This window comes from Hemiscyllium ocellatum, chromosome 1 (assembly GCF_020745735.1).
Source record: "Hemiscyllium ocellatum isolate sHemOce1 chromosome 1, sHemOce1.pat.X.cur, whole genome shotgun sequence".
In the NCBI taxonomy this organism is placed as follows: Eukaryota; Metazoa; Chordata; class Chondrichthyes; order Orectolobiformes; family Hemiscylliidae; genus Hemiscyllium; species Hemiscyllium ocellatum.
This window is the reverse complement of record NC_083401.1, coordinates 105,148,075-105,173,679: the sequence shown is the minus strand read 5'-3', so window position 1 is coordinate 105,173,679 and position 25,605 is coordinate 105,148,075. Positions and strand designations below refer to the sequence as shown.

At 39.8% G+C, this 25,605-nt stretch overlaps 1 protein-coding gene across 4 annotated transcripts in view; it reads left to right on the top strand.

Moving 5' to 3' along the window:
* rhoh (ras homolog family member H) overlaps window positions 1–6,738 on the top strand; it is a 29,508-nt gene extending 22,770 nt beyond the window's left edge. For 2 of the 4 annotated variants that reach the window (XM_060831139.1, XM_060831162.1), the window contains exon 2: window positions 5,452–6,738. In XM_060831139.1, the coding sequence (XP_060687122.1) occupies window positions 5,616–6,182 (567 nt within the window). In that variant the 5' untranslated portion in view covers window positions 5,452–5,615 and the 3' untranslated portion in view covers window positions 6,183–6,738. Of the gene's footprint in view, window positions 1–4,867; window positions 4,962–5,180; window positions 5,246–5,451 lie in introns of those variants that run through there. The other 2 variants (XM_060831147.1, XM_060831155.1) reach the window with 2 other exon arrangements.
* Window positions 6,739–25,605: the final 18,867 nt, after the last annotated feature.

Sequence of the window (25,605 nt, the reverse complement as noted above, 5' to 3'; positions counted from 1 at the left end):
AAATCTTGTTCACTCTGAGAGCTGACTCTGAGGGATCTGGATCAGTGTCAAGGACTCTCCACTTGAAAATGATGGGTGACTTGGTGACAGGATACTGGCCTCTGTGAAGTTATTTCAGAGATCTGTGACCAGTGGTGATCCCAGCAGTGGGATCAGTGCTGGGGGCCCTGTTGTTTGTAATAAATATATAAATGATTTGGAGGAGAATGTAGGTGGTGTGATTAGTAAGTTTGCAGACAACACAAAGATTGGGGGAACTATGGACAGTTAGGATGATTCCCAGAGGATACAAAAGGATGTAGATAGACTGGAGACTTGGGTGGAGAAATGGCAGATAGAGGTTAATTTGGACAAATGTGAGGTGAAGCATTTTGGAAGATCTAATGCAGGAGGGAAATATATAGTAAATGGCCAAAGTCTTTGTTGCATCAAAATGCCAAGGCATCTAGGCAGACGGATCCATAGTTCCCTGAAAGTGGCAATACAAGTGGATAAGATGATCAAGAAGGGATATACACAGTTAAAAATTACACAACACCAGATTGTAGTCGAACGGATTTATTTGGAACCACTATCTTTCAGGAGCGCTGCTCCTTCATCAGGTGGTTGTGGAGGTTAACATCATACTCTCAGAACGGTCATGCTCACATAACCTGCACAACCACCTGATGAAAGAGCAGTGCTCCGAAAGCTGGTGCTTCCAAAAAAAATCTGTTGGACTGTAACCTGATGTTGTTTTAACTTTGTACACCCCAGTCCAACACCGGCACCTCCATGTCAAGAAGGATATGACATACTTGCCTTCATTGGTTGGGGCATAAACATTGGCAAATCTTGTTTTAGCTGTTCAGAACTTTAGTTAAGCCATATTTGTGTGTGGATCTAGTCACCACATTACCAGAAGGTAGTGTGGAGGCTGTTGGAGAGGGTACAGAAACGATGTACCAGGATGTTGTCTGATGTGGAGAGTACTAAGTAAAAGGAGAAACTGGACAAATCTTGAATGTTGAAGGATGGTCGATCTGATGGACACAAAATTATGAGAGGTATGGATGGATGGAGTCTTTTTTGCCAAGGTAGAAATGTCAATTATTAGGGGACATAGGTTTAAGATAAAAGGGGAGAAAGTTTACAAGAGATCTAAGAGGCAAATGTTTTACACACAGAGTTGTAAGTGCTTGGAGTAGAGGGAAATGCACTGAGTCAAGGCAAAAGGCTTTTAATTTAGGAAGGTACCATGTGTTGATGTAGACTTGGTGGGCTGAAGGGCCTGTTCCTGTGCTGTACTGGTCTTTGCTCTTTTGAGTCCTCTAGCATGTTAGGTTGCATCCAAGGATTTTAATGGGAGTAGCTACAACATAAGTAGCTGTAGGAGCAAATTACTGCAGATGCTGAATCTGTACTGAAAACAAAAACAATAGAAATCACAGCAGGTCAGACAACATCTGTAGAGAGAGAGCAAAATATAATTTTAAGTCTAGATGACTCTTCATCAGAGAGCTTTGATGCCATCTGACTCACTGTGAATTACAGCATTTTTTATTTTTAGAATTAGCTGATGAACTGGTAGTAATCTTCCGGAAATCTTTAGATTTGGGAGAAAAGGTCCCAGTGGTTTGGAAAACTGTTAACGTTAATGCTCTTATTCATAAAGAGAGGGAGACAAAAACACATACAACTATAAATAATAGTTTAACATTTATCATTGGGAAAATGCTTGAGTTTAATGAAGAATCCATGAACAGTGTATTTAGAAATGCTTAATACGGTCAAACAGAGTCAGCATGATTTCATGAAGGGGGAATTATGTCTGACAAATTTATTAGTGTCCTTGGAGGAAGTAACATGCAGGACAGATAAAGGAGAAAAAGTAGTTATAATATATTTGGATGTTCATATGCTATTTGATAAGGTAATGCACATAAAGGTACTTAATAAGACAAGATCCCATTGTGTTAGAAACAGTATATTACCATAGATTGAAGATTGATTAAGTATTTAAAACAAACCGTTACGCTATGGGAGTATTTTCAGAATGCAGTCTGTAATTAGTCAAATGACACAGGGATTGATGCTGGGGCCATACGTATTTACAATGTACTGTATATCAACGACTCGGATGACAGAATTGAATGTATTATCTCCATTGTTGCTGATGACATAAAGATAGATGGGAAGGCAAGAATTGAGGATAACGCAGAGTCTACAGAGGGTTATAGACAGAGGAGCGAGTGTCAAAATTACACTGGTGCTGGAAAAGCACAGCAGCTCAAGCAGCATCCAAGGAGCAGGAAAATCGACGTTTCGGGCAAAAGCCTTCCATCAGGAAGGGCTGATTATTCCTGATGAAAGGCCTATGCCCGAAACGTTGATTTTTCTGCTCCTTGGATGCTGCCTGACCTGCTGTGCTTTTCCAACACCACTCTAATCTTGAGTCTGATCTCCTGCACCTGCAATGCTCACTTTCACCTCGAAAAGCAAGTGGCCAAAACATTGGCTGATGAAATATGATCAGGGAAAATTATGTTTTGCATTTTAGCAGGAATAAGAGAAGAACTGAATATTATTTAAATGGGGAAAGATGTCTGAAAACTGCAGTACAGATGGATTTGAGATCCTTACATATAAATCACAAAAAGCTGGCATCCAAGTAACAGGGTAGGCAAATGCATTTGGTTCAAAGTATGGACTATAAAAATAGGGATGTCTAGCTAAAAATGTACAAGGCACGAGTTATACCTTACCTGGAATAACATGTAAAATTTTTGCCTAAGGAAATATATACTGGGATTGGAAGAAGTCCTGAGAGGTTCACTAGACTGTTCCTGGGTATGGATGGAGGTGTTGAGTAGGTTGGGCTTGTACTCATTGGAGTTCAGAAGAATTAGAGGAGACCTTAGGCACAGGGTAGATGTGGAGAGATGTTTTCCCTTGTGAGAGAGTCTAGGACCAGAGGGCATGTTTACACAGTTAGGCATTATGCTTTCAGGTCAGAGATGAAGTAAAATATTGTGACTCAGAGGAATCAATTGTTAGAAGTATTTATTGCAGAGGGGTATTGAAACTATGTTGTAGTATGTTCAAGGCTAAGATAGCAGACTTTAAATCAGTAAGGGATTCAAAGTTTATCGCAAAAGGCAGGAAAATGGAATTTGGGATAATCAGATCAGCGATGGCATTATTGAATGGAGGAGCAGCCTCAATGAGCTGAATGATCTACTTCTTATAGTTTTATGGAAAATAATCCTAGACACCCAGCCTGTAAAGGTCTTTCAGAAGCTTATATTTTAATAAGATCACCAAGCCCATTCTATTCATTCTCTAGATGTAGTCTTTCTAAATATATAATTGCAGAAAGATTGAATTACTCTTGTACCCAACCCACATCCCAGAGAGGCCATTTATTGATTTATTCTTTCATTTATTACACATAAAAGATCTCGGGCAAAATTAACTCTGGCAATATTTTACAAAACAGGTTTTGTATTGCTATAGTGCCTTTTCATATGTCTCGTAAATATTTGAAAGAATTTTCCTACAATGAGATATTTTGCTTTTCTCAGGTATGTACAAATCCCGCAGTTTGTGGCAATACTACAGTAGATGTGTCTATGGGTGGAACTCAGGTTACCTGGGACTCTGGGGCAGATCAGAAAATGTTTCATTTCATGAAATTCTTGTACTTTTGTAGCAACAGGCAGATGCAGAGTTAATTGACTACTTGGTGGCAAACCCTCCAGACCATTCGGACTTGAGTGTTAGGTATATATGGCTGTCAGCTCGTGACAGAAGTTCTGTATCTGCCTCTGATGACCTAAGATTATCATCAAGTTGGAGTGCACAGGCCAGCAGAAATATTTGGGGGGCCTTGGCAGGTGCAGCCAGGTCTCACTGGTTGTTGATCCTAGTTTGACCTTTACATGTGGCACCAAGGAAAACATGTCTGTCAGAGGCGCTTTTAATCAGCATTACAGCTATTCACATATCTAAGTGTTGGCACTGGACATTTGCTGGTGTACATTTTTAAAGAGAGCGGCACAGTGGCACAGTGGTTAGCACTGCTGCCTCACAGTGCCAGAGACCTGGGTTCAAGTCCCGCCTCAAGCGACTGACTGTGTGGAGTTTGCACATTCTCCCTGTGTCTGCGTGGGTTTCCTCTGGGTGCTCCGGTTTCCTCCCACAGTCCAAAAAAAATGTGCAGGTTAGATGAATTGGCCACGCTAAATTGCCCGTAGTGTTATGTGCAGGGGTAAATGTAGGGGAATGGGTCTGGGTGGGTGTGTTTCGGTGGGTCGGTGTGGACTTGTTGGGCTGAAGGGCCTGTTTCTACACTGTAAGTAATCTAATCTAATCTAATCAATAAACAGCCCCATTTTACCATAGTAAGGACAATTCGCCTCTGTCAGTTGGCACATAGGGGTAAATGAGAATGGGCATATATCATCTCAAATACAACTTTGTATCCCTGATATCCTCTGCGATGCCTTCCTTCCTTCCAGGTGCTCGAACTAAAGGAATTCCTTTCAGTAGGTGTTTCCAGAGCTCTGGACCCTGCGGTTAGAAAGTCTTTCCATTATAATGTGCATTAGTCCAAATTCAATCCATGGCTAAGAAAAAGGCAGCAGTAGATTCAGCTCATTATGTAGCTTTTCTAAGAAAATGATAATATTTGTATGGAGAAATATAATCTGAATTTAGAAAGAAGTATGTTAATACTAAAATTTCCCTAAAATTGGCTACGTCACTAGAATGTGTCAAGAACTGCTGGGAGCTGTGTTGTCATGTTTGTTCCCAAGGTTACCAGGAAGGAAGAGTAATATATATATAGAAGTGAGAAGAAACAAGAATCATTAACGGAACAATACTAGATACATGCAATTCTATCAGCAAAACTGTGGTGAAAGTTAGTGACGACGCTGAGTCGATTATTAGAGCAAAACCTGCAGCAAGGACTAATTCAAGTATGTTAAACTAACGTATGATTTTTCTTTTAACTTTCATGGATTCCTGAAAATGTCTTACCAGAGTGACAGTATAAAGCATTGAAGAAAGTTTTGTTGATCCAGAATGTGCTGTGAAATTGTAACAATTTTTTAAAAGCAGCCTTAAACATTTTTGACGTCTAGAACACAGGAACGCTTCATTCCAGATCTGCACTAGTTGTGTTACTGTCTTCTGTGTTTTAAATCAAAACGCATTACTCTGCCTTTTGCTCCAAGTATTCTTTCCTAGAACAGGAAAAATTGTAAGTTTCCCTTGCCTTCTACAATACCTAGACTCTTAAAATCAAATGTTTGTATCAATCTATTGTTAATTTTGAAGTAAAAATAATTTTGAAGTGGAAATAAGTAGTGTTAAGCTAGCATCTGAAATAAAATACTAGTTAATTTTTTAGGTTTGACATTTTATCAGAATTTTTTAATGATAAATATCTCCTTTCTTGTTTTGCAGGTAAAGGAACGTTTTGGTGGAACTCTCTGAACATCCTTTCGTACTGAACTGCTCCATCAAACAGAAAAAGCATTTTTGGAAGGATCTGTGCTCCTGCTGTGAGGGATTGAGAAGATCTGCCAAAGATACTTGTGATTTATTTTACATAGCAACTTGGAGGCATCATGAGCTCCATAAAATGTGTTCTTGTGGGTGATGTAAAGGTGGGGAAAACAGCATTGCTGGTGAGGTTTACATCAGAGACTTTCCCAGATATGTACAAGCCCACAGTTTATGACAATACAGGAGTAGATGTGTTTATGGATGGAAAACAGATCAGCCTGGGACTCTGGGACACATCAGGAAATGATTCATTTCAAGGAATTCGACCACTTTCTTACCAACAAGCTGACGTGGTGCTAATTTGCTACTCTGTAGCAAACCCTATGTCTTACTTGAATGTTAAAAATAAGTGGATGCCAGAAGTCAGAAATTTTTTGCCAAAAGTTCCAGTATTGGTCGTTGCTACACAAATAGACCAGCGTGACGCAGGCACTTTTCGCACCATCACACCTGTTGATGGGAAGAGGCTGACAAGAGATATTGGAGCAAGAGGTTACCTGGAGTGCTCAGCAATTTCTAACAGAGGAGTACAAGAAGTTTTTGAATGTGGAGTGAGGACAGCTGTCAGATACTTAAAAAAACAAACCAGGAAGAAGATCATTGACCTCAATAAATGTGTGATAGCCTGACTTCCATTAGGCTGGTATAATTTGAAATAACTGTAACTTTTCAATTTGTCAACAAATACTAAAGGTGCTGTCATCTAAACGGCTTTCAACCTGACTGTGTTGACCATACAATATGGGTACGAGTTGGCCTTGTCAACTGATGCTACTGTATCTATATCAGTCATACTGATTCATTTCTACTGAAGTAATGGATCCCAGTCGGGAACGCTAACTGGAAAACTGAGGAGGACAAACTGATTTCAGCATTGACTGTCATGAACTTTTAGGAGTTCAAAATATAGTGCTGTTTAACCATTATAGAAAGATGGCTGACATTCTTGTTTTTGTGTATTTAATTTGAATTGAGTGCCACCATCTTGCAAGTTATTTTAAAAACGACATATGAAATAAAACTGTAACTTTGCACTCGCTGGTAAAGTACATCAATCTCAGAGATCCAAGTAGGAGTACATCGCCAGTACTCACTTCTGATGTCTATAATATTTAATAATTTTATACTTATTTCCATACTCATTTCACTGATCTCTGATGAGAAGCATGTAGAAGTATTATGCTAAGATTCACATATAGCAATTTTCCATCAGTTTGCAGAATATTCATCAATAAATTAATTGTTTTTAATGTTCAGACTTGGTTCCACTGTTTTCTATGGTAGAAGGTAAGATTCAAATGATACACTGCTACACAGATCATGTAGACGCAATGGGTCAAATGGCCTCCTTCTGTGATGCCATTCAGAGAAAGAATAAAAATTGGACTCTGAGTCTGAAATAAATTTAGTTATTTTTCAATTGGGGGATCCTGGTAGATATAAGAGTTGCTGGATTAGAAACTGGGGAACTTAGACAGGAACCACTTCTGCTTATATTCGAGTGATCCTTTTTGAAACTGCATGTGCGAGTGAGATCAGGACAGGATCCAGCTCAGTTGTACTGTGTTCCACGGTCAAGCAGCTTTTCAGTGTTTGCTGGATCCCATATAGTTAAAAAATGCTCAATGGATAAGATTGGGCGGCACGATGCACAGTGGTTAGCACTGCTGCCACACAGCGCTAGGGAGGTGGGTTCAGTTTCAACTTCGGGCGACTGTCTGTGTTGAATGTGCACATTCTCCCTATGATCTGCGTGTGTTTCCTCTGTGCAATCCGGTTTCCTCTCATGATCCGAAGATGTGCAGATTAGGTGGATTGACATGCTAAATTGCCCATTGTGTACAGGCATGTGTAGATTAGGTAGATTAACTGTGGGAAATTCAGGGTTACAGAGATAGGATGGGGGGGGGGGGGGGGGGTGGTGAGTCTGGTTGGGATGGTCTTCGGAGAAGAGTTAGTGTGTCTTGTTGGGCTGAATGACCTGTTTCCACATTGTAGGAATTCTAAGATTAACATCCTGACTGCTCAATAGAAACAACAATGATTTTTATTAATGGACCACTTTTACTCGAGAGAAACATTTCAAGGTGTTTGACATAAGACATAAACATTAGAGTTTGGATAACCTCAAGTTTACAGGAATAGAAATCGGGAGACTTGCTAAGAGTGCATTGGAATAGTCAAGAGGTAATAAAAGCATGAACGATGGTGAAGCAGCAAATGAGCTAAGGCCAGGGTAGACATGGCTGATGTGACAAAGACACAATTTAATGATGTTGATGATATAGTTTGAAGCTTATCACGGGGTAAATTATGATGCAAGCTGGTAGATCTTGTATAAAGTATTGCTGAAAAGAGTCATCTATAAACAGTCAATAGGGAAGATACATGGTTATGAACTAGTAAATGGGTATAAACAAGGAAGCAGAGGCTGTTGGAATGAAGGCAGTGTTGCAATGGTAGGAGTTACAGAGTGATGTCCCAGAGGCTTGATCTGAAATCCATCCTATTCCAGATATATGTCATTATATAAATGTATATAAAATATTTGTAAAGAAATTGTCAATATATCATAGCTAGATTTGCAGTTACCTGAAATGTCAAGTTGAAAGATCTTCTCACTCAGTCATCAGCCAAGATCTTAGAATGAACTCAAAACAGGCTTTATGTCTGGTTGGTCCTACATAAATAAGTGAAGGATACTGCCTACATTGAAAGTAAAACATCTGTTTAGAAAGCTGAGAGCAATCTAGGGACATTAGTTGTTTTTTGCTTATTGACTGCTCAGTAATTCTACATGATGTGACAATAACTGAAGAATGTTGCATGCTGGATTCACACAAACAATATCAATATGCCAAACTAATTTGCAGACAAAAGTAGGCACTGAGCTATACTAGGATACTTAGTTGAAACCCAGTTATGACTAAAGAAGTAGGTTTTGAGAGGGCTTTGAAGATGGGGTGGTAGGGTTATAGGTTTTAAGAAGAGATTTGCCAAAAAAAGCTAACAAATCTTATTACTGTCCTGAAAGGGGAGCGCTGACTAAAATCTATGTGAGACTGGAAACAGAAGCATGTAAGGCTGATGAAGTTTCAGAGGTAAGGCGGGTGAAATAATAGCCACAGGCCAGCATCCTGTCACTGAGTCACCCTTTATTTACATATACACAGTACATGGGCCCTGACCAGTCAGCTGAAAGTCGGTCCCTAGAACGATGAGATTATCTGAATTTACTGTTTATTTTATTTTTTATGAACAGAACCTCAGATACTCCTTTTTTCTAACCCATCTCTTTTTATTTGATCTCCTGTTTTTTTCACTCATGTTTATATATTTTTTTATTTTTCCCCAGCACCCATGGTGTGTGTGTGCAGGTGTGAGACAGTGAGAGACACAAAGTGCATGAATCTTTATTCAATTTCCACCACCAGGAAGGTAGGAAAACACCCGGGTGGCCAGTGACAAGCAGTGCCTTCACATCAAAGGGCAATGCTGTGTGAAATTTCCTGTTTATTTTTTATTTCTTCTTTTTTAAAGGGACAACCTTTTCATGCAAAGTGATCATGGGATCATGTGTATTCACTTGAGAAGGTGACTGGGACATTGATATCTTAGCTGATAGAAGCTCCTGTAGTAATGCTGCAAACTCTCTGTGCTGCTTTGAAGTGATGAACTGGACTTCCTGCTCCATTAGACTTGAAAATTTCCTGTTTATTTTTTTCTCTTTTTTGTCTTTTTTTTCAAGCAGTGCCCTTCACATCAAAACCACTCCAGTTTATTTTATCTCCTATTTCTTTTTTTTCTTTTTTTTATAACCCCACACTACCGCCTAACTGCGGTAGTGCTTATTTTTTCCCCAGCACCCATAGTGTGTGTGTGCAGGTGTGAGACGCAGTGAGAGAGACAAAGTGCACAAATCTTTTTATATAATTTCCACCACCAGGAAAATAGGAAAACACCCGAGTGGCCTGTGAATTTCCTGTTTATTTATTTATTTATTTATTTTTCTTGGTCCAACTCCTAACAGGGAAAACACCCGAGTGGCCAGTGACAAGCACTGCCCTTCACATCAAAGGACAATGCTTCCCCCTGTTATATTTTTTAAATTTTTTTTCCCTTTTTTTATTTTTTTTCCCCCACACTACCGCCTAACTGCGGTAGTGTTTATTTTTTACCCCAGCACCCATAGTGTGTGTGTGCAGGTGTGAGACACAGTGAGAGACACAAAGTGCACAAATCTTTATTCAATTTCCACCACCAGGAAAAATAGGAAAACACCTGAGTGGCCTGTGAATTCCCTGTTTATCTCTTTTTTCTTCTTCCTAGGTCAGCTGTAACACTGACTTGACCTGGGCGAGGCCCAGGATGCAGCTCCAAAACTAGGCCCGGGACTCCAAGCTCTCACCTCCTTCCACCTCCTTCTTCTGTCTTCCTCTTCTTCTTGCACAGCTATACACTGCCATTGGTCCAGCCCAAGTGATAGGGAAAACACCCAAGTGGCCTGTGACGAGCAGTGCCCTTACCTTTCTGTTTTTTTTTCCTTTTTTCTTTTCTTTTTTTTTCTTCTTCAGTGCTTATTTTTTTCCCCAGCACCCATAGTGTGTGCGCAGGTGTGAGACACAGTGAGAGACATAAAGTGCACAAATCTTTATTCAATTTCCACCACCAGGAAAAATAGGAAAACACCTGAGTGGCCTGTGAATTCCCTGTTTATCTCTTTTTTCTTCTTCCTAGGTCAGCTGTAACACTGACTTGACCTGGGCGAGGCCCAGGATGCAGCTCCAAAACTAGGCCCGGGACTCCAAGCTCTCACCTCCTTCCACCTCCTTCTTCTGTCTTCCTCTTCTTCTTGCACAGCTATACACTGCCATTGGTCCAGCCCAAGTGATAGGGAAAACACCCAAGTGGCCTGTGACGAGCAGTGCCCTTACCTTTCTGTTTTTTTTTCCTTTTTTCTTTTCTTTTTTTTTCTTCTTCAGTGCTTATTTTTTTCCCCAGCACCCATAGTGTGTGCGCAGGTGTGAGACACAGTGAGAGACACAAAGTGTGCAAATCTTTATTCAATTTCCACCACCAGGAAAAATAGGAAAACACCTAAGTGGCCTGTGAATTTCCTGTTTATTTTATTTTTTTTCTGCCCATGTTGTGTGTGTGTGTGCAGCTGTAAGATACAATGAAAGACACAAGGTGCACAAATCTTAGCCTCTTGTTTATTTTTTTTCCCTTTTTTTCTTTTTTTTTCTTTTTTTATCTTTTTTTTATTAATCCCCACACTACCGCCTAACTGCGGTAGTGCTTATTATTTTTATCCCCAGCACCCATGGTGTGTGAATTTCCTGTTTATTTTTTTTTTCTTTTTTTTATTCAATTTCCACCACCAGGAAAATAGGAAAACACCCGAGTGTCCAGTGACAAGCAGTGCCCTTCACATCAAAGGGCAACACACTCCTGTTCTTTTTTTTTGGTTATTTTTTTAAATTAATTTCCTGTTTTTTTTTCCTGTTTATTTTTTTTTCTTTCTACCTTTATTTAATTTTCACCACCAGGAAAATAGGAAAACACCCAAGTGGCCTGTGACAAACAGTGCCCTTCACATCAAAGGGCAATGCTAATCTAATATCCTGTTTATTTTTTTTCTTTTCTTTCTTCTTCTTTATGTTGTGTGTGTGCAGGTGTGAGACACAGTGAGAGACACAAGGTGCATGAATCTTTATTTAATTCCCACCACCAGGAAAATAGGAAAACACCCGAGTGTCCAGTGACAAGCAGTGCCCTTCACATCAAAGGGCAACACACTCCTGTTCTTTTTTTTTGGTTATTTTTTTTATTAATTTCCTGTTTATATCTGTCATTCAGGGTTCCCTGATTGGCCCAGGTTAACAACCCCAATCAAAGATCTCACAGTCAATGAGATCCACCTGACCCTCGCTCCAATCCACAAGTTGCAGAAGGAAGTGGAGATTAACCTTTCGATTTCAATGTGCCTGGAGGCAGAGGCAGACAGTGAAAGTGACTAATGAGCAGTGCTTAATACAGGATGGGAATGGATGGCAGAATTCAACAAGACTTGCAACTTATGAGAGATGCAGGACAGGAGAATTTGAGTCTAGAATTTGTGAAGATGTGGTCAGGGCTTTCACAATTGGACTCATGGTAAGAATGGAAATTGTCAAAATATATGCCTTCATTTTGAAAACAGAAATTCATACATCCAAGAGGAGAACCATTAAAATGGTATCTGCACTTGAATCTGCATTCTTGCTGCAGTTAATGACTGAGTTGCCAAGCAATGTGTAGGATCTTGAGCAATCTACGTTCCTCTAAAAAAATTCACGCTCACCTAAATAAAGCGATGTGTTTTGCCTTTGGAGCAATGCAAATCAAGAACGTTAAACAAATACCTAACGTTAATGGCAGTAATAATTCAGATAGCAAAAGAGATCAGAATGGGGTTAAAATGAGAGAAAGGTAATAATTAACAACAATTTAATACTGATGTTTCATACTGTACTTTACTTCTGAAACCCTTTTGTGTAAGGAACAAGGCAGTTAAGCCACAAATGCATAAAGGGGAAGTTTAAGTTTCGGTGATGGTGCTCACATTCTCAAGTTTTATTGCTGCAAAACAGTTTTCATCTCCCTGCAATCTTGAAACTGTACATCTGTGGAATCAAGATAGCAACTCCTCTGTACAATCGAGGCCCCATCCTAGGTATAACAGCTGAAACGTTTCTCTTGATAACCAAGATCAAAGCAGCTCCTGTTTTCTCTCATGTGGAACATTGTTAGATTATAACTAATGTTTAAGTTCTTGCCATCAGATAATGTACTCTTTTGATTTTACAGAAATAACTTGCATTTGTTTAGCATATTTTAATGTAGAAACCCATCCCAGGGATGTCCACAGAGGTATAATTGGACATTGACCCAAAGGAGATGTACTGACCGAAAGGAGATGTACTGACCCAAAGGAGATGTACTGACCGAAAGGAGATGTACTGACCCAAAGGAGATGTACTGACCGAAAGGAGATGTACTGACCGAAAGATTGCCAAAGGGAAAGAAACCTAGGAGAACCTTCAAACAGAAAAGGCAAATGGAGAGACAAGTGAATTTTGTAAGACAATTTCACAACGTAGCATTGCTGTTGATATGTATTGTTGTGATGATGCATGAGAGACCAGAATTTGTCAGCAAACAAAGTAGAGAATTTTATCTAAAGTTTACAAGGTGATAAGATGAAGTGAGACTTTGAAGCGATTTAACCAATGGAAGGAACATAAATTTTAAATTTCAGTTATTTTGTGAGCAGGAACCAATGTAGGCCATTTAGTATGAGGAATGACAAGTTGAGCACACCTGGAGGACATGCTGATGGACAGAAGGACAGGGTTAGAATGTCAAATGTGGCAATTACAAAAGTGTAAATGGAGCTTTCAATAGATGGGCTGAAATAAATCTGCAAGCAAATAAATCAGGAAAGCAAATGCAATAAAGGCTGTAAAAGGCTCTGGTCAGACCGCATTTAGAATATTGTAAACCATATTGGGCACTGTATCTAAAGAAGGATGTATTGGCCTTGGAGGAGGTCATGAATGATCCTGGGTATGAAGTAAGTGTCATATGGTGAGTGATTGCGGACTGTAGGTCTGCATTTGATGAAATTTAGGAAGATGAAGGGGATATGGTTGGAACTTTAGACCACTGAGAGGTCTGGATAGAGTGGATGTGGAGAAGATGTTTCCACTTGTAGGAAAAACTAGGACCTGATAGCGCAGCCTCAGTGTGAAGGGACAACCCTTTAGAACTGAGATGAGGAATGTTTGCAGCCAGAGAGTGGAACTCATTAACACAGAAGGCTGTTGAGGCAAAGCCATTGAGTCTTGGACAGAGACAGAGATAAATACGTTCTTTATTAATAAGGGAAACTGAGGTTTTGGGGAGAAAACAAGAGAATGGGGTTAAGAAACATATCAGCAATGATAGAATGGCAGAGTAGTCTTGATGGGTTGAATGGTGTAACTCTGCTCCTATATTTTATGGTCTTAAGGTCTAACATAATCAAAGTGAAAGTAAGCATCTTTTTGATGTTCAGTATCCTGAAATTACAAATAGGTTAGTTCATCCTGAGACAACAGCGAGTGTTGGAATTACTGCTGTAAGGGTCGAAGATGTTTAGCTGCACAAGACTGTCTCATTCCAGATATGGGCAAGCACTCTATTAGTAAATGAGCATTGCATGATTTCGTAAAGTTTTGGATAGATGAAGTTGTACTTTGTCATTCTACGTGTGGAAGCTGATCCTTTTTAGATAATGTCATCAAGGGAGAACATATAGATAAGAAAAGTGGATGGGTGGTGTGGTGGAGGTGTCCAAGGATAGTTCCTTGGTGGACTTTGGAGATAATGGAATGGAGGTGATTTGAGAGTTTCCGATTTCCCTTCATTTCACTCCTCAGTAGCCTGCCTTTCAGTTTGAGATTATAGTCCTTTATCCCATCTGGCACTGAGCAGGTTAATGAATAATAACCAAAGATTAGGTCAATTTTTTGCTGGAACCAGGGAACAGAGTCTCAAGATATGGGGTTGACCATTTAGCAATGAGATGAAGAAACATTTCTTTACTCAAATGGCAGCAAACCCTTGAAATTCTCACCATAGAAGGTTGTTGAAGCTGAGTCACTGAATATATTCAAGAAAGAGATTGACAATTTTTAAAGTTTTAAAGGTATGAAGGGTATGGCAGAAAGTGGGAATATGTCTTTGAGATACAGGATCAACCATGATCCAATTGAATGGTAGACCAGACTCAAAGGGCCAAATGGCCTACTTATGCTTCTAGTTTCTATGTTTCTATGTCAGGAATCTCCCACCAGAGGAACTTTTCGTTTTACCTGATCCAATTCTTTACTAATTTTAAATACCTCAATTAGATCAATTCCTCAATGTTCTAAATTCAAAGGAATACAAACTTACTTTATGCAATATTATGTGTTCATAATTTTACTTAGAGTCATAGAGTCATACAGATGTACAGCATGAAAATAGACCCTTTGGTCCAACCCGTCCATGCCGACCAGATATCCCAACCCAATCTAGTCCCACCTGCCAGCACCCAGCCCATATCCTTCCAAACCCTTCCTATTCATATACTCATCCAAATGCCTCTTAAATGTTGCAATTGCACCAGCCTCCACCACATCCTCTGGCAGCTCATTCCATACACGTACCACCCTCTGCGTGAAAAAGTTGCCCCTTAAGTCTCTTTTATATCTTTCCCCTCTCACCCTAAACATATGCCCTCTAGTTCTGGACTCCCCGACCCCAGGGAAAAGACTTTGCCTATTTATCCTATCCATGCCCCTCATAATTTTGTAAACTTCTATAAGGTCACCCCTCAGCCTCCGACACTCCAGGGAAAACAGCCCCAGCCTGTTCAGCCTCTCCCTGTAGCTCAGATCCTCCAACCCAGGCAACATCCTTGTAAATCTTTTCTGAACCCTTTCAAGTTGTTAACAACAATATTACTGAAATGAATCTGTATAATTCCTGGGTGGGAGTTGTCTAAACCTGCTGAATAGCTGTTATGCTCATGCCTACAACATGTGGACATTAGGGAGTGAAGGTCAGGGGAACAAAAGATAGACATAAGAATCAAAGGTTAAGATGAGGGATTGGTTGAGCAACTTGATGGTTCTATGAATAATGTGATGAATGGAGAACCCTAACCTAGACAATTAGGATTTTGAAAGTGCCAATGGAAATAATTGGGGAAGAGTTTTGTTTCTGAAACAGGTACAGACAGAAGTTGGTTTAAAAGGGGGATTTGGATGATGAGTGATTTAAGGAAGTTTCAGGACAATTTGCTTGTGATTTATGACTATATCATTGTGATGTCACAGGAAGCATCAATGTCAAAGGGATCATGAGAGTCAATATGGAAAGAGAGACAGACAGTACATAGTGAATTCAGCAAGGGGAGTTATAATCCCTATGGAGATTGAAATCTTAAAATGAATTTATTTGCAACTGACTTAAATATGAGTTGTTATATTAAGACTTTTACTGTAACAAATTAAAATCAACATAAATAAAAACCACTTAATCTAAAGAAAAGGTACTTTTTCATTAAATAATTAATACAGACAAGATATGTTTCATTCCTTTCACTGTGCATGACACCTCTGGCAGATATACAGCAATAAAGAATAAGTCCCAACAGGCCTGGTCTTATGTATGTTCTTTTGTTTGTAACTTGGACAAACCACAAAAATCTTTTCATCTTGTACTCATCAGGACAACTTGTAAAAATACCAATTCAAGGAAAAACCAAAATTTATACTGATAATTGACACTTAACTGTCAAACTTTATTTAAATTTTAAACCAAGCAAGCAGCCAGGGCAATCTGAGTCAATCTGACTGATTTAAAATTTAAACAAGGCCTGGAAGTTAGCTGTCAATCATTATTAATTGATGCATTTTCCCACGCACACCTCTACCAATCAAAGACCATCTGCCAAACAATCAGCACTCTCCTCTCGAGGTGTAAATATTGGTTTGCCCTTTAAATAGGTATTCTTGTGAAATGACTTGATAAGTGCAAGATGAATAGCTTGACAAAATGTGTATTTTTTTCAGCAATTCTCAAATTTAGGATTATTTGCTGGAAAATGTTTTGCATGTTTGTTAATTAATGGGGGAGAATGGTTTCAATGAGTACAGAAAATATAGAAGTTAACAAATATCCACTCTTTTTAAATATTTGGGATAATGTACCCTGAGAGGGCACAGATTTAATCTCAGTTGTAAAGGTATCAAATGCGACGTTAGGAAAAACCTTTTTCATGCAATTAGAGGGGGATGGTGGTATAGTGGTGAGCATAACTACCTTCTAAGCAGTCGATCCAAGTTCAATTCCTGGCTATCAAAATGTAGTTTTTAAACTGACTTTTATGGGTGGCACAGTGGTTAGCACTGCTGCCTCACAGCGCCAGAGACCTGGGTTCGATTCCTGCTTCAGGCAACTGTCTGTGTGGAGTTTACACATTCTCCCTGTGTCTGCGTGGGTTTCCTCCGGGTGCTCCGATTTCCTCCCACAGTCCAAAAATGTGCAGGTTAGGTGAATTGGCCATGCTAAATTGCCCATAGTGTTAGATGAAGGGGTAAATGTAGGGGAATGGGTGGATTGCTCTTCGGAGGGTCGGTGTGGACTTGTTGGGCCGAAGGGCCTATTTCCACACTGTAGGTAATCTAATCTAATCTAGAGTTCAAGTCTGAAATGCAGGGCCTCGATAACTGGTGGAGGGAGGTATAATTGAGGAATTCAAGAGGGTATTGGAAGATCACTTGAATACAAACAATGTACATGGATATCAGGAAAAAGTTGGAGAATGGCACTCAGTGAAAATGTTCATTTGAAGAGCCATTGTAGACATGATAGATCAAATTGCCACCTTCTGCCACCATAACATTTCTGTGAATATGAGGTGAAAACATATCAGTGTTTTGTTTTGTCATCAACATTTGTCAATGCTATCAAATGAACAATTAATAGTGACAGTCAGGGAAAAATGTGTAAAACTCTACAATATTTAGACTTCATAATTAAACCAAGAATTATAGCTTACCGTTCTTCCTTGGTTAAAAATACCATACCAACTAATAATTGTTTATATTTTAATCATTAACCAATGCATATAGTAGTCATAAAAAGTATCACTCTTGAAGGTCACTCTAACCTTTCTGTGACATTTAAAATCTAGTTCATGAATTTTAAAAATCAACACATCTAAACATACTTGTTAATTTCATCTAGATACAAATGCAAATCAACAGATCGATCCCTGTGTGTATGCAGTTTATAGATAAAATTGTGCTCCATGACTTGTCTCTGATTTAAAGGTTTGTGGTATTTGCCATAGATTTGAATAAACAATGGATAATATAAATTCACCCCCATTATCATGCCTAAGACTTATATGCAGTATGAGGAAATGCTATGCTTTTAGAAGTGCCATTTTTTGAGCGAAGCATTAATCCAAAACCTTGCCTAGCAGATCACGCAGATGTATGTGACATCACGGCACTACTTGAAATAGAACAGAAAGTACATTGATTTCTCAACCGCCTATGTGATTTACTGTCGAACTTCTTGATTCTAAACCTTTACAGATCACTGGCTAGCCTCAGCTGCAGTATTGTGTCTAAGTTCGGCACCACACTTTATAAAAATGTCTCCGGCTTAGAAAGGATGCAGAGGAGATATGTCAGAATTTATATTTGGAAGGAATGACTCCAACTGTGTAGAGAGACAGGAAAGATTTAAAAGAGCTGTTCAAAATTATGAGTGGTTCAGATATAATAAAGATTCGGCATCTTTTCTTTATACACATGGGTTAGTGATTAGAAGAATCAGAAAGGAGATGAGTTCTTTACAGTAGTGAATTGCTCGGTTATATATATTTTGAAAAGGTTTTGAATGCTGATTTAATAGCCAACTTTCAAAATAGAAGTGGAAAGATACTATAAAAAGAAACATTTTCAAGTCATTGGAAATTATTAGAGGAGTGAATATAATTGGATGATGTTATGATCCAGTTAGGGACTATTAACATTTAAAAATAAATTCAAATGGCTTGTTTTAACCAATAGAACTATGCCACAAGATTTTCTTAACAGAAGAAACTTTATTGTACATAAAATAAATGAACAAAACAAGCACAGTTAACTTAAACATACAATTTACATGCACGCAGGTTTACTTGTTTTCCCAAGAATCCATGTTGTAAGATTAATCAATATTTGAAGTTATTTACTTCTGTCAAGACCACCAACAAGTATGTCACAGGTCTCTGGATAAGCACTGTTCACCAACAACTACAAATTCTGTCATACACTGTGTATATAGAAATGAGTCAGGTGAAGGTCATTTATAGGAGCAGAAGAATTGACGTTTCGGGCATAAGCCCTTCTTCAGGAATGAGAAAGGTGTGCCAAGCAGGCTAAGGTAAAAGGTAGGGAGGAGGGACTTGGGAATGCGATAGGTGGAAGGAGGTTAAGGTGAGGGTGATAGGCCAGAGAGGGGGTGGGGGTGGAGAGGTCAGAAAGAAAATCGCAGGTCAAGAAGGCGGTGCTGAGTCCGAGGGTCGGGACTGAGATAAGGTGGGGGGAGGGGAAATGAGGAAGCTGGAGAATTCTGCTTTCATCCATTGTGGTTGGAGGGTTCCTAGGCAGAAGATGAGGAGCTCTTCCTCCAGGTGTCATGTTGCCATGGTCTGGCGATGGAGGAGACCATTTCTTGCAGTTGCAGGGGAAGGTGCTGGGAGTGGAAGTTGGGTTGGTTGGGGGTGTGATAGGGGAGGGGAGGAAAATATATCCTTGGTGGTGGGGTCTGTTTGGATATATTTCCCTCCCCTCCCCTATCAGCGTTCCAGAAAGACCACTCCCTCCACGATTCCCTCGTCAGGTCCACACCCCCCACCAACCCAACCTCCACTCCCTGCACCTTCCCCTGCAACCGCAAGAAATGCAAAACTTGCACCCACACCTCCCCATCTCACTTCTCTCCAAGGCCCCAAGGGATCCTTCCACATCCGTCACAAATTCACCTGCACCTCCACACACATCATTTACTGCATCCGCTGCACCCGATGTGGCCTCCTCTACACTGGGGAGACAGGCCGCCTACTTGTGGAACGTTTCAGAGAACACCTCTGGGACACCCGCACCAACCAACCCAACCACTCCGTGGCTGAACGCTTTAACTCCCCCTCCCATTCCACCGAGGACATGCAGGTCCTTGGTCTCCTCCATCGCCAGACCATGGTAACACGACGCCTGGAGGAAGAGTGCTCATCTTCCGCCTAGGAACCCTCCAACCACAAGGGATGAATGCAGATTTCTCCAGCTTCCTCATTTCCTGTCCCCCCACCTTATCTCAGTCCCAACCCTCGGACTCAGCACCGCCTTCTTGACCTGCAATCTTCTTCCCAACCTCTCCGCCCCCACCCCCTCTCTGGCCTATCACCCTCACCTTAACCGCCTTCCACCTATCGCATTCCCAACACCTTCCCCCAAGTCCCTCCTCCCTACCTTTTATCTTAGCCTGCTTGGCACACCTTCCTCATTCATGAAGAAGGGCTTATGCCTGAAACGTCGATTTGCCTGCTCCTTGGATGCTGCCTGACCTGCTGCGCTTTTCCAGCAACACATTTTTCAGCTCTGATCTCCAGCATCTGCAGTCCTCACTTTCTCCTAGAAGGTCATTTATCAGCAAGTCACATAAAATATTAGGGATAAGCAGAATGGCAGTTTGGAACATTGACTAGCTACAAGGACTGTGACATTTTTGTCAATAATATAGTGATATAACTGATTTAACTTCCAAACAAACTCAATACCTTAACTGGACCGAAACATTGGAATGATTGCCAAGTTCAAATGAATTTAGAACTTGGAAAATGTTCTTTTTCATATTAACATTTGCTGAACAAAACAAAAGCTTGATTATTAAATTAATGAGACCATGCAATTTTTAAGTCTGCCAAAGTTTGATAAAAGTTACTTTATTCTTCAAAAAAAAGGGAACTTTGACGATCTGTGTTTCCAAACAGGAAGTTGCAAATTTCAGAATCACTTTGTTATTTGCTGTATTATTTATTTCAGATTCCACCAGAAGTAAAATAAGAGAAATCGTGAAACATCATAAAGTTATCTCGCACTTGTTACCTGTATTCGGTGAAATATAAAGAAGTAGAGAAAGCTTTAAACAAATTAAACGGGTAAAGGATCAAATTTGGGAAGATTTGGTAAATCAAAGAATGGTGAGAAGGCAAGAGAGAGAGATATTAATGTGGGAAATGATAAATAGATTATGGCAGGAAGAGATTGGAAGTATCTATTTAAGATTAAATGACATAGAGGTTACATAACAATAAAATCTGAAGTCCCTGTATCTGAATGCATGCACCGTTTGAAACAATGATGTGGAGGAGCCGATGTTGGACTAGGGTGGACAAGGTTAAAAATCACACAACACCAGGTTAACAGATTTATTTGGAAGCACTAGCTTTCGGAGCGCTGCTCCTTCATTAGGTGGTTGGGGAGTATAAGATCATAAGACACAAAATTTATAACAAAAGGTTTCAGTGTCATATAATGATATATTGAACAAACCTAGATTGTTAAGTCTTTCATCTTTTAGAACGCAGGTTTCAGTTCATTAATATGTAAATCTCAGAACTTCTTTTAAGTCACTGTCTTGAGATAACTTAAGATTTTACAACAAAAGGTGACACCTCAGCTCAGACAATGCATTAAAGGTGTGAGGTTAGAGTCTGTTTGTATCCCAGTCTTGAGTCAGACTGGTTCTATTTTCAAAGTAGAATTTCCAAAATATTACATGTATTGATTGCCTGCAGATTGTGCATTTTTTGCGCAAAAAAGAATGTATCTGCAAATATAGTTCTGCAAATACAAATTCACCCCATAGACTTGTATGTGTATATGTGTGCATGACAGAGAGTGAGTGAGTATGTGTGTGCGAATGTGAGTGCATGTGAGAGAGTGTGTGCGTGTGTGAAAGCTTGGTAAAGTGTGTATGGGTGTGATGGAGTTTAAGTCTGTGAGAGGGTATGTGTGTGTGGGTGTGAGTGTGGGGGATCTATGTTTGTTAGTCTGAGAGAGAGCGTATGTATGAGAGAGGGTCTGTGTGAGTATGTGGTTATGTAAGAGTGTGTGTGTATGTGTGCTTGTGCTTGTGTGTGTGTGAATATTTTACCTGTAGTGCAATATGAACCCAAGATCCCAGTTGATGCCATCCTCATTAGTACTGAACTTGACTTTGCTTTGTTGCTTATCCCAAGGTCCTCCTTGGAGGACGGTCACCTGAAAACCCGAGGTCGAATGTCCCTGACCACTGAAGTGCTCCCTGACTGGGAGGAAACACACAAACACACACTCTCACGTGTGCTTACACTCACACATACACTCATATGCTCAGACTCACTCACTCACTCTCTCTCTCTCTCTCTCTCTCTCTCTCATGCACGCACACACACATACATGTCTATGGGGTGAATTTGTATTTGCAGAATTACCTTTTGCTCAAAAAATGCACAATGTGCAGGCAGTCAATGCAGGCAATCAATACGTGTAATATTTTGGAAATTCCACTTTGAAAATAGAACCAGTCAGACTCAAGACTGGGATATAGATAGACTCTGACCTCACACCTTTAATGCATTGTCTGAGCTGAGATGTCACCTTTTGTTATAAAACCTTAAGTTATCTCGAGAAGGTGACTTGAAAAAGTTCTGGGATTTACATATTAATGAACCGAAACCTACATTCTAAAAGATGAAAGACTTAACAATCCAGATTTGTTCAATATATCACTGTATGATATTGAAATCTTTTGCAATAAATTCTGTGTCTTATGATCTTATAATCCCCAACCACCTGATGAAGGACCAGTGCTCCAAAAACTAGTGCTTCCAAATAACCTGTTGGAGTATGACCTGGTGTTGTGTGATTTTTAACGTTTGGAACAAAACAGACTAATAGTTCAAATGGAAATGAATATGTACCATCTGTTATCTATAATAAAGACATAGCTGCAGGATAATAGAATTGAGTCTGAACGTTGAAGGGTACAGGATATTTAGGAAAGACAGGAAATGGCCAGGCAGGCGAGGGCCTGACTATGAGTGAGGCAGGTAGAGGGATTTAGAAGGGAGTGCTTAAGGAGCCTCAGCTCATGAGCTTGCCCAACAGGCTTGAAATTCTTGCCCCCTGTGTGGGCAAGAGCAGGGTCAGCAGGAAGAATGAACAAACCGACCATAGTACCATAGTACAGGGAGCCATTGAAGAGAAGAAACGAAAGAGAGTTGCAGTTGTAATTGAGGATACGAGAATCAGGGAAATAGACACAGTTTTCTGTGGTTAGGAATGAGATTCCTGAAGACAGCGATGGACTAAATTCAAAAGCAGAACAAAAAAAGATAACAATCTCTGGATTACTGTCTTTGAGCAATGAGCTAATTGGCACAAGGTCAACAAGATTCAAGAGGCAAATCTGTGGCTGAAAGATTGGTATGAAGTATTGGGTTCAAATCCATGGGACATTGGCACCGGTACTGGGGATGGAGGATGGGATGGGCTCCACTTGAATGATGCTGGGATCAGAGTTCTGGCAAATCACGTAACTGAAGCTGTAAATTGGGCTTAAAGTAAATAATGGGATGAGGGTTCAGTTGATGGAAAATGATTAAACCAAACTTAAAGGAGAAGGTAGGATTGCAAGTTAGTGTGGGACTGATTGTTACCAGAAAATAAAAGAAAGGGACAGAACGTATGAATGTCATATTGTGCCAAGGAACCATAGAAGTGTAGAGAAATTTGATAACAGAATGTAGCTCAGCAGTTAGCACTGCTGCCTCACAATACTAGAGTTCCAGGTTCAATTCCAGCCTTGGGTGACTCTCTGTGTGGAGTTTGCACGTTCTCCCCATTTCTGCGTGGATTTCCTTCGGGTGCTCCAGATTCCTCCCACAGTCCAAAAATGTGCAGGTCAGGTGAACTGACCATGCTAAATTGCCCGTAGTGTTAGGTGCATTAGTCAGAGGGAAATGGGTCCAGTTGGGTTACTCTTTGGAGGGTCAGTGTGGACTGGTGGGGCCGAAAGCCTGTTTCCACACTGTAGGGAATCTAACCAAACAAAATTAATGGCTTTGTATTTTAATGCATGAAGCATTCATAATAAAGTAAATGAACCGATGGTGTAAATCGGGGTAAATGAATTTGATCCCCTGGCCATTACGGAATCATGGTTACAATGAGATCAAAACTAAGAACTTAATATTCAGGGATATTCTCCTTTTTGAAGAGACAGGAGGGATGGAAAAGGTGACAGGCAAACACTGTTAATGAGGGATTGAAATGAGGAAATTATGAGAGATGAGCTAGGCTCGGATGACGTAGCGTCAATTTAGGTAGAGGTAAAAAAGAGCACGAGAAAGAAAACATTTGTTGGAGTGGTTTACTAACCCTCAAACAGTAGCTAAGCTGTAAATCAACAAACCATAGAATGACTTAAAAGGAATAGAGCAATAAATATGGGTGGCTTTATACTTCATGTTGCTTGGTTAATCAAATTGGAAAGGGTAGATACAACATGGAATTCATGCAGTGCATTAGGGATAGTTTCCTAGAACAATATATAATTGTGTCAACCAGTAAGCAAACTATCTTGGATCTGATAATGATCAGATTTAATTTAAAAATTGCCTTAAGAGTAAATGATCCCCTAGGAAATAGTGATCATAACATGATAGAGTTCAATACTCAGTTCCAATGTGAGCAACTTGGGTCAGAAACATCTGTGTTTAACAATAATAAAGGAAATTACATTGAAATTAGAGTTAGCTAAAGTGGACTGGGCAGATAGTTTGGCAGGATTGATAGTCCTGATGAAGGATCCTACCCAAAATGTTGACTCTCTTGCTCTTCTGACGCTGCTTGACCTTGCTGTGCTGTTTCCAGCTCCACATTTTATTGAGTCTGACTTTTCAGCATCTACAGTCTTCACTATCTCCGAAGAATGATAGTAAGAAAGCAACAGTGGACATTTAAGGAGGTAATTCATGACTCTCAGCAAAACTACATCCCAGGAAGGAGGAAAAACTTTAAGCAAAGGATAAACAAACCATGGCTGACCAAGGAAATTAAGGAGAGTATTAAGTTGAAAGAAAATGCATATAAAGAGGCAAAAGTCAATGATAGCCCCAAAACTGGGATAAATTCAGAATCCAGCAAAAGAGGACTAAAAATATAATAAAGGGACAGAAATAAACGATGATGACAAACAAGCAAGGAATACAAAAACCAATAATAAGTGTTTATTTAAATATATAAATATACAAAAAGAAAGAAAGTGGTCACAGAAAATGAATGTGAGGAGATGGTTTTGGAGGGGCAAGGAAATGGCAAAGCAGTTATGTAGATATTTTGCATCAGTCTTTGCAGTTGAAGATACTCCAAACATTAAAACATTAAAAAATACAAAAGAGAATTAAATACCTTCAGCATCACTAAATAAGTAGCATTAGACAGACTAATGGGGCTAAAGATAGTTTTATCCCTTGGCCCTGATGGCTTGCATCCTATGATTCTAAAAGAGGTAGTTATAAATACAGTGGGTGTATTGATTGTAATTTTCCAAAAGTCCTTGGAATCTGGAGAAGTACCAGAGCATTGAAGAATGACTAATGTGATGCCCCTATACAAAAAGAGAGGGAGGCAAAAAGCAGGAGTTATGCACAGATTAGCCTAACATCTATTGTTGGAAAAGTATTAGAATCACTTATTAAGGAAACAATAGGAGCACATTTGGGAAATCACAACCTAATCCAAAAGAGTCAGCATGACTTCATGGAAGAGAAATGGTGTCTGACTAATTTATTAGAACTTTTTGACAAAGTTTCAACCAGAGTAGATAGAGGGGAATCAGTAGATGATAAGTATTTAGACTTCTAGAGGATGTTTAACAAGGTACCTTGTCAAAGATTAAGTCATAAGAGCCCACGGTATTGGAGGTAGAATGTATGGATAGAGAATTGGTTCATGGCCAAGAAAGAGGAACTGGGATAAGGAGCTCTTTTTCAGATTGGTGACCTGTGATCAGTTGGGTTCATTGGAACCACAACTGTTTACAATAATATTAATGATTTGGAGGAAGGAAGCGAATGTACTGTAGCAAAGTTTGCTAATAACACAAAAATAGGTGGAAAGGCAGGTTACAAGAGGGATGCAAACAGCCTACAGAGAGATATTGACAGTCTAAGTTAGTGGGCAAAAACCTGCTAAGTGGAGTTGTTGCACATGTGCTTCCTTTGGAACTAGGGATTATACATCAGCTAGACAAATGGTACATCTGAACAGGAGCATTTTATTGATGACACTCACACCTCCATAATTGGTTCTAGACTGATCCCAAGCCCCTCCGGCTCACCTGATCAGCTCTCTTAAAGAGGTAGCAACCCCACTACCT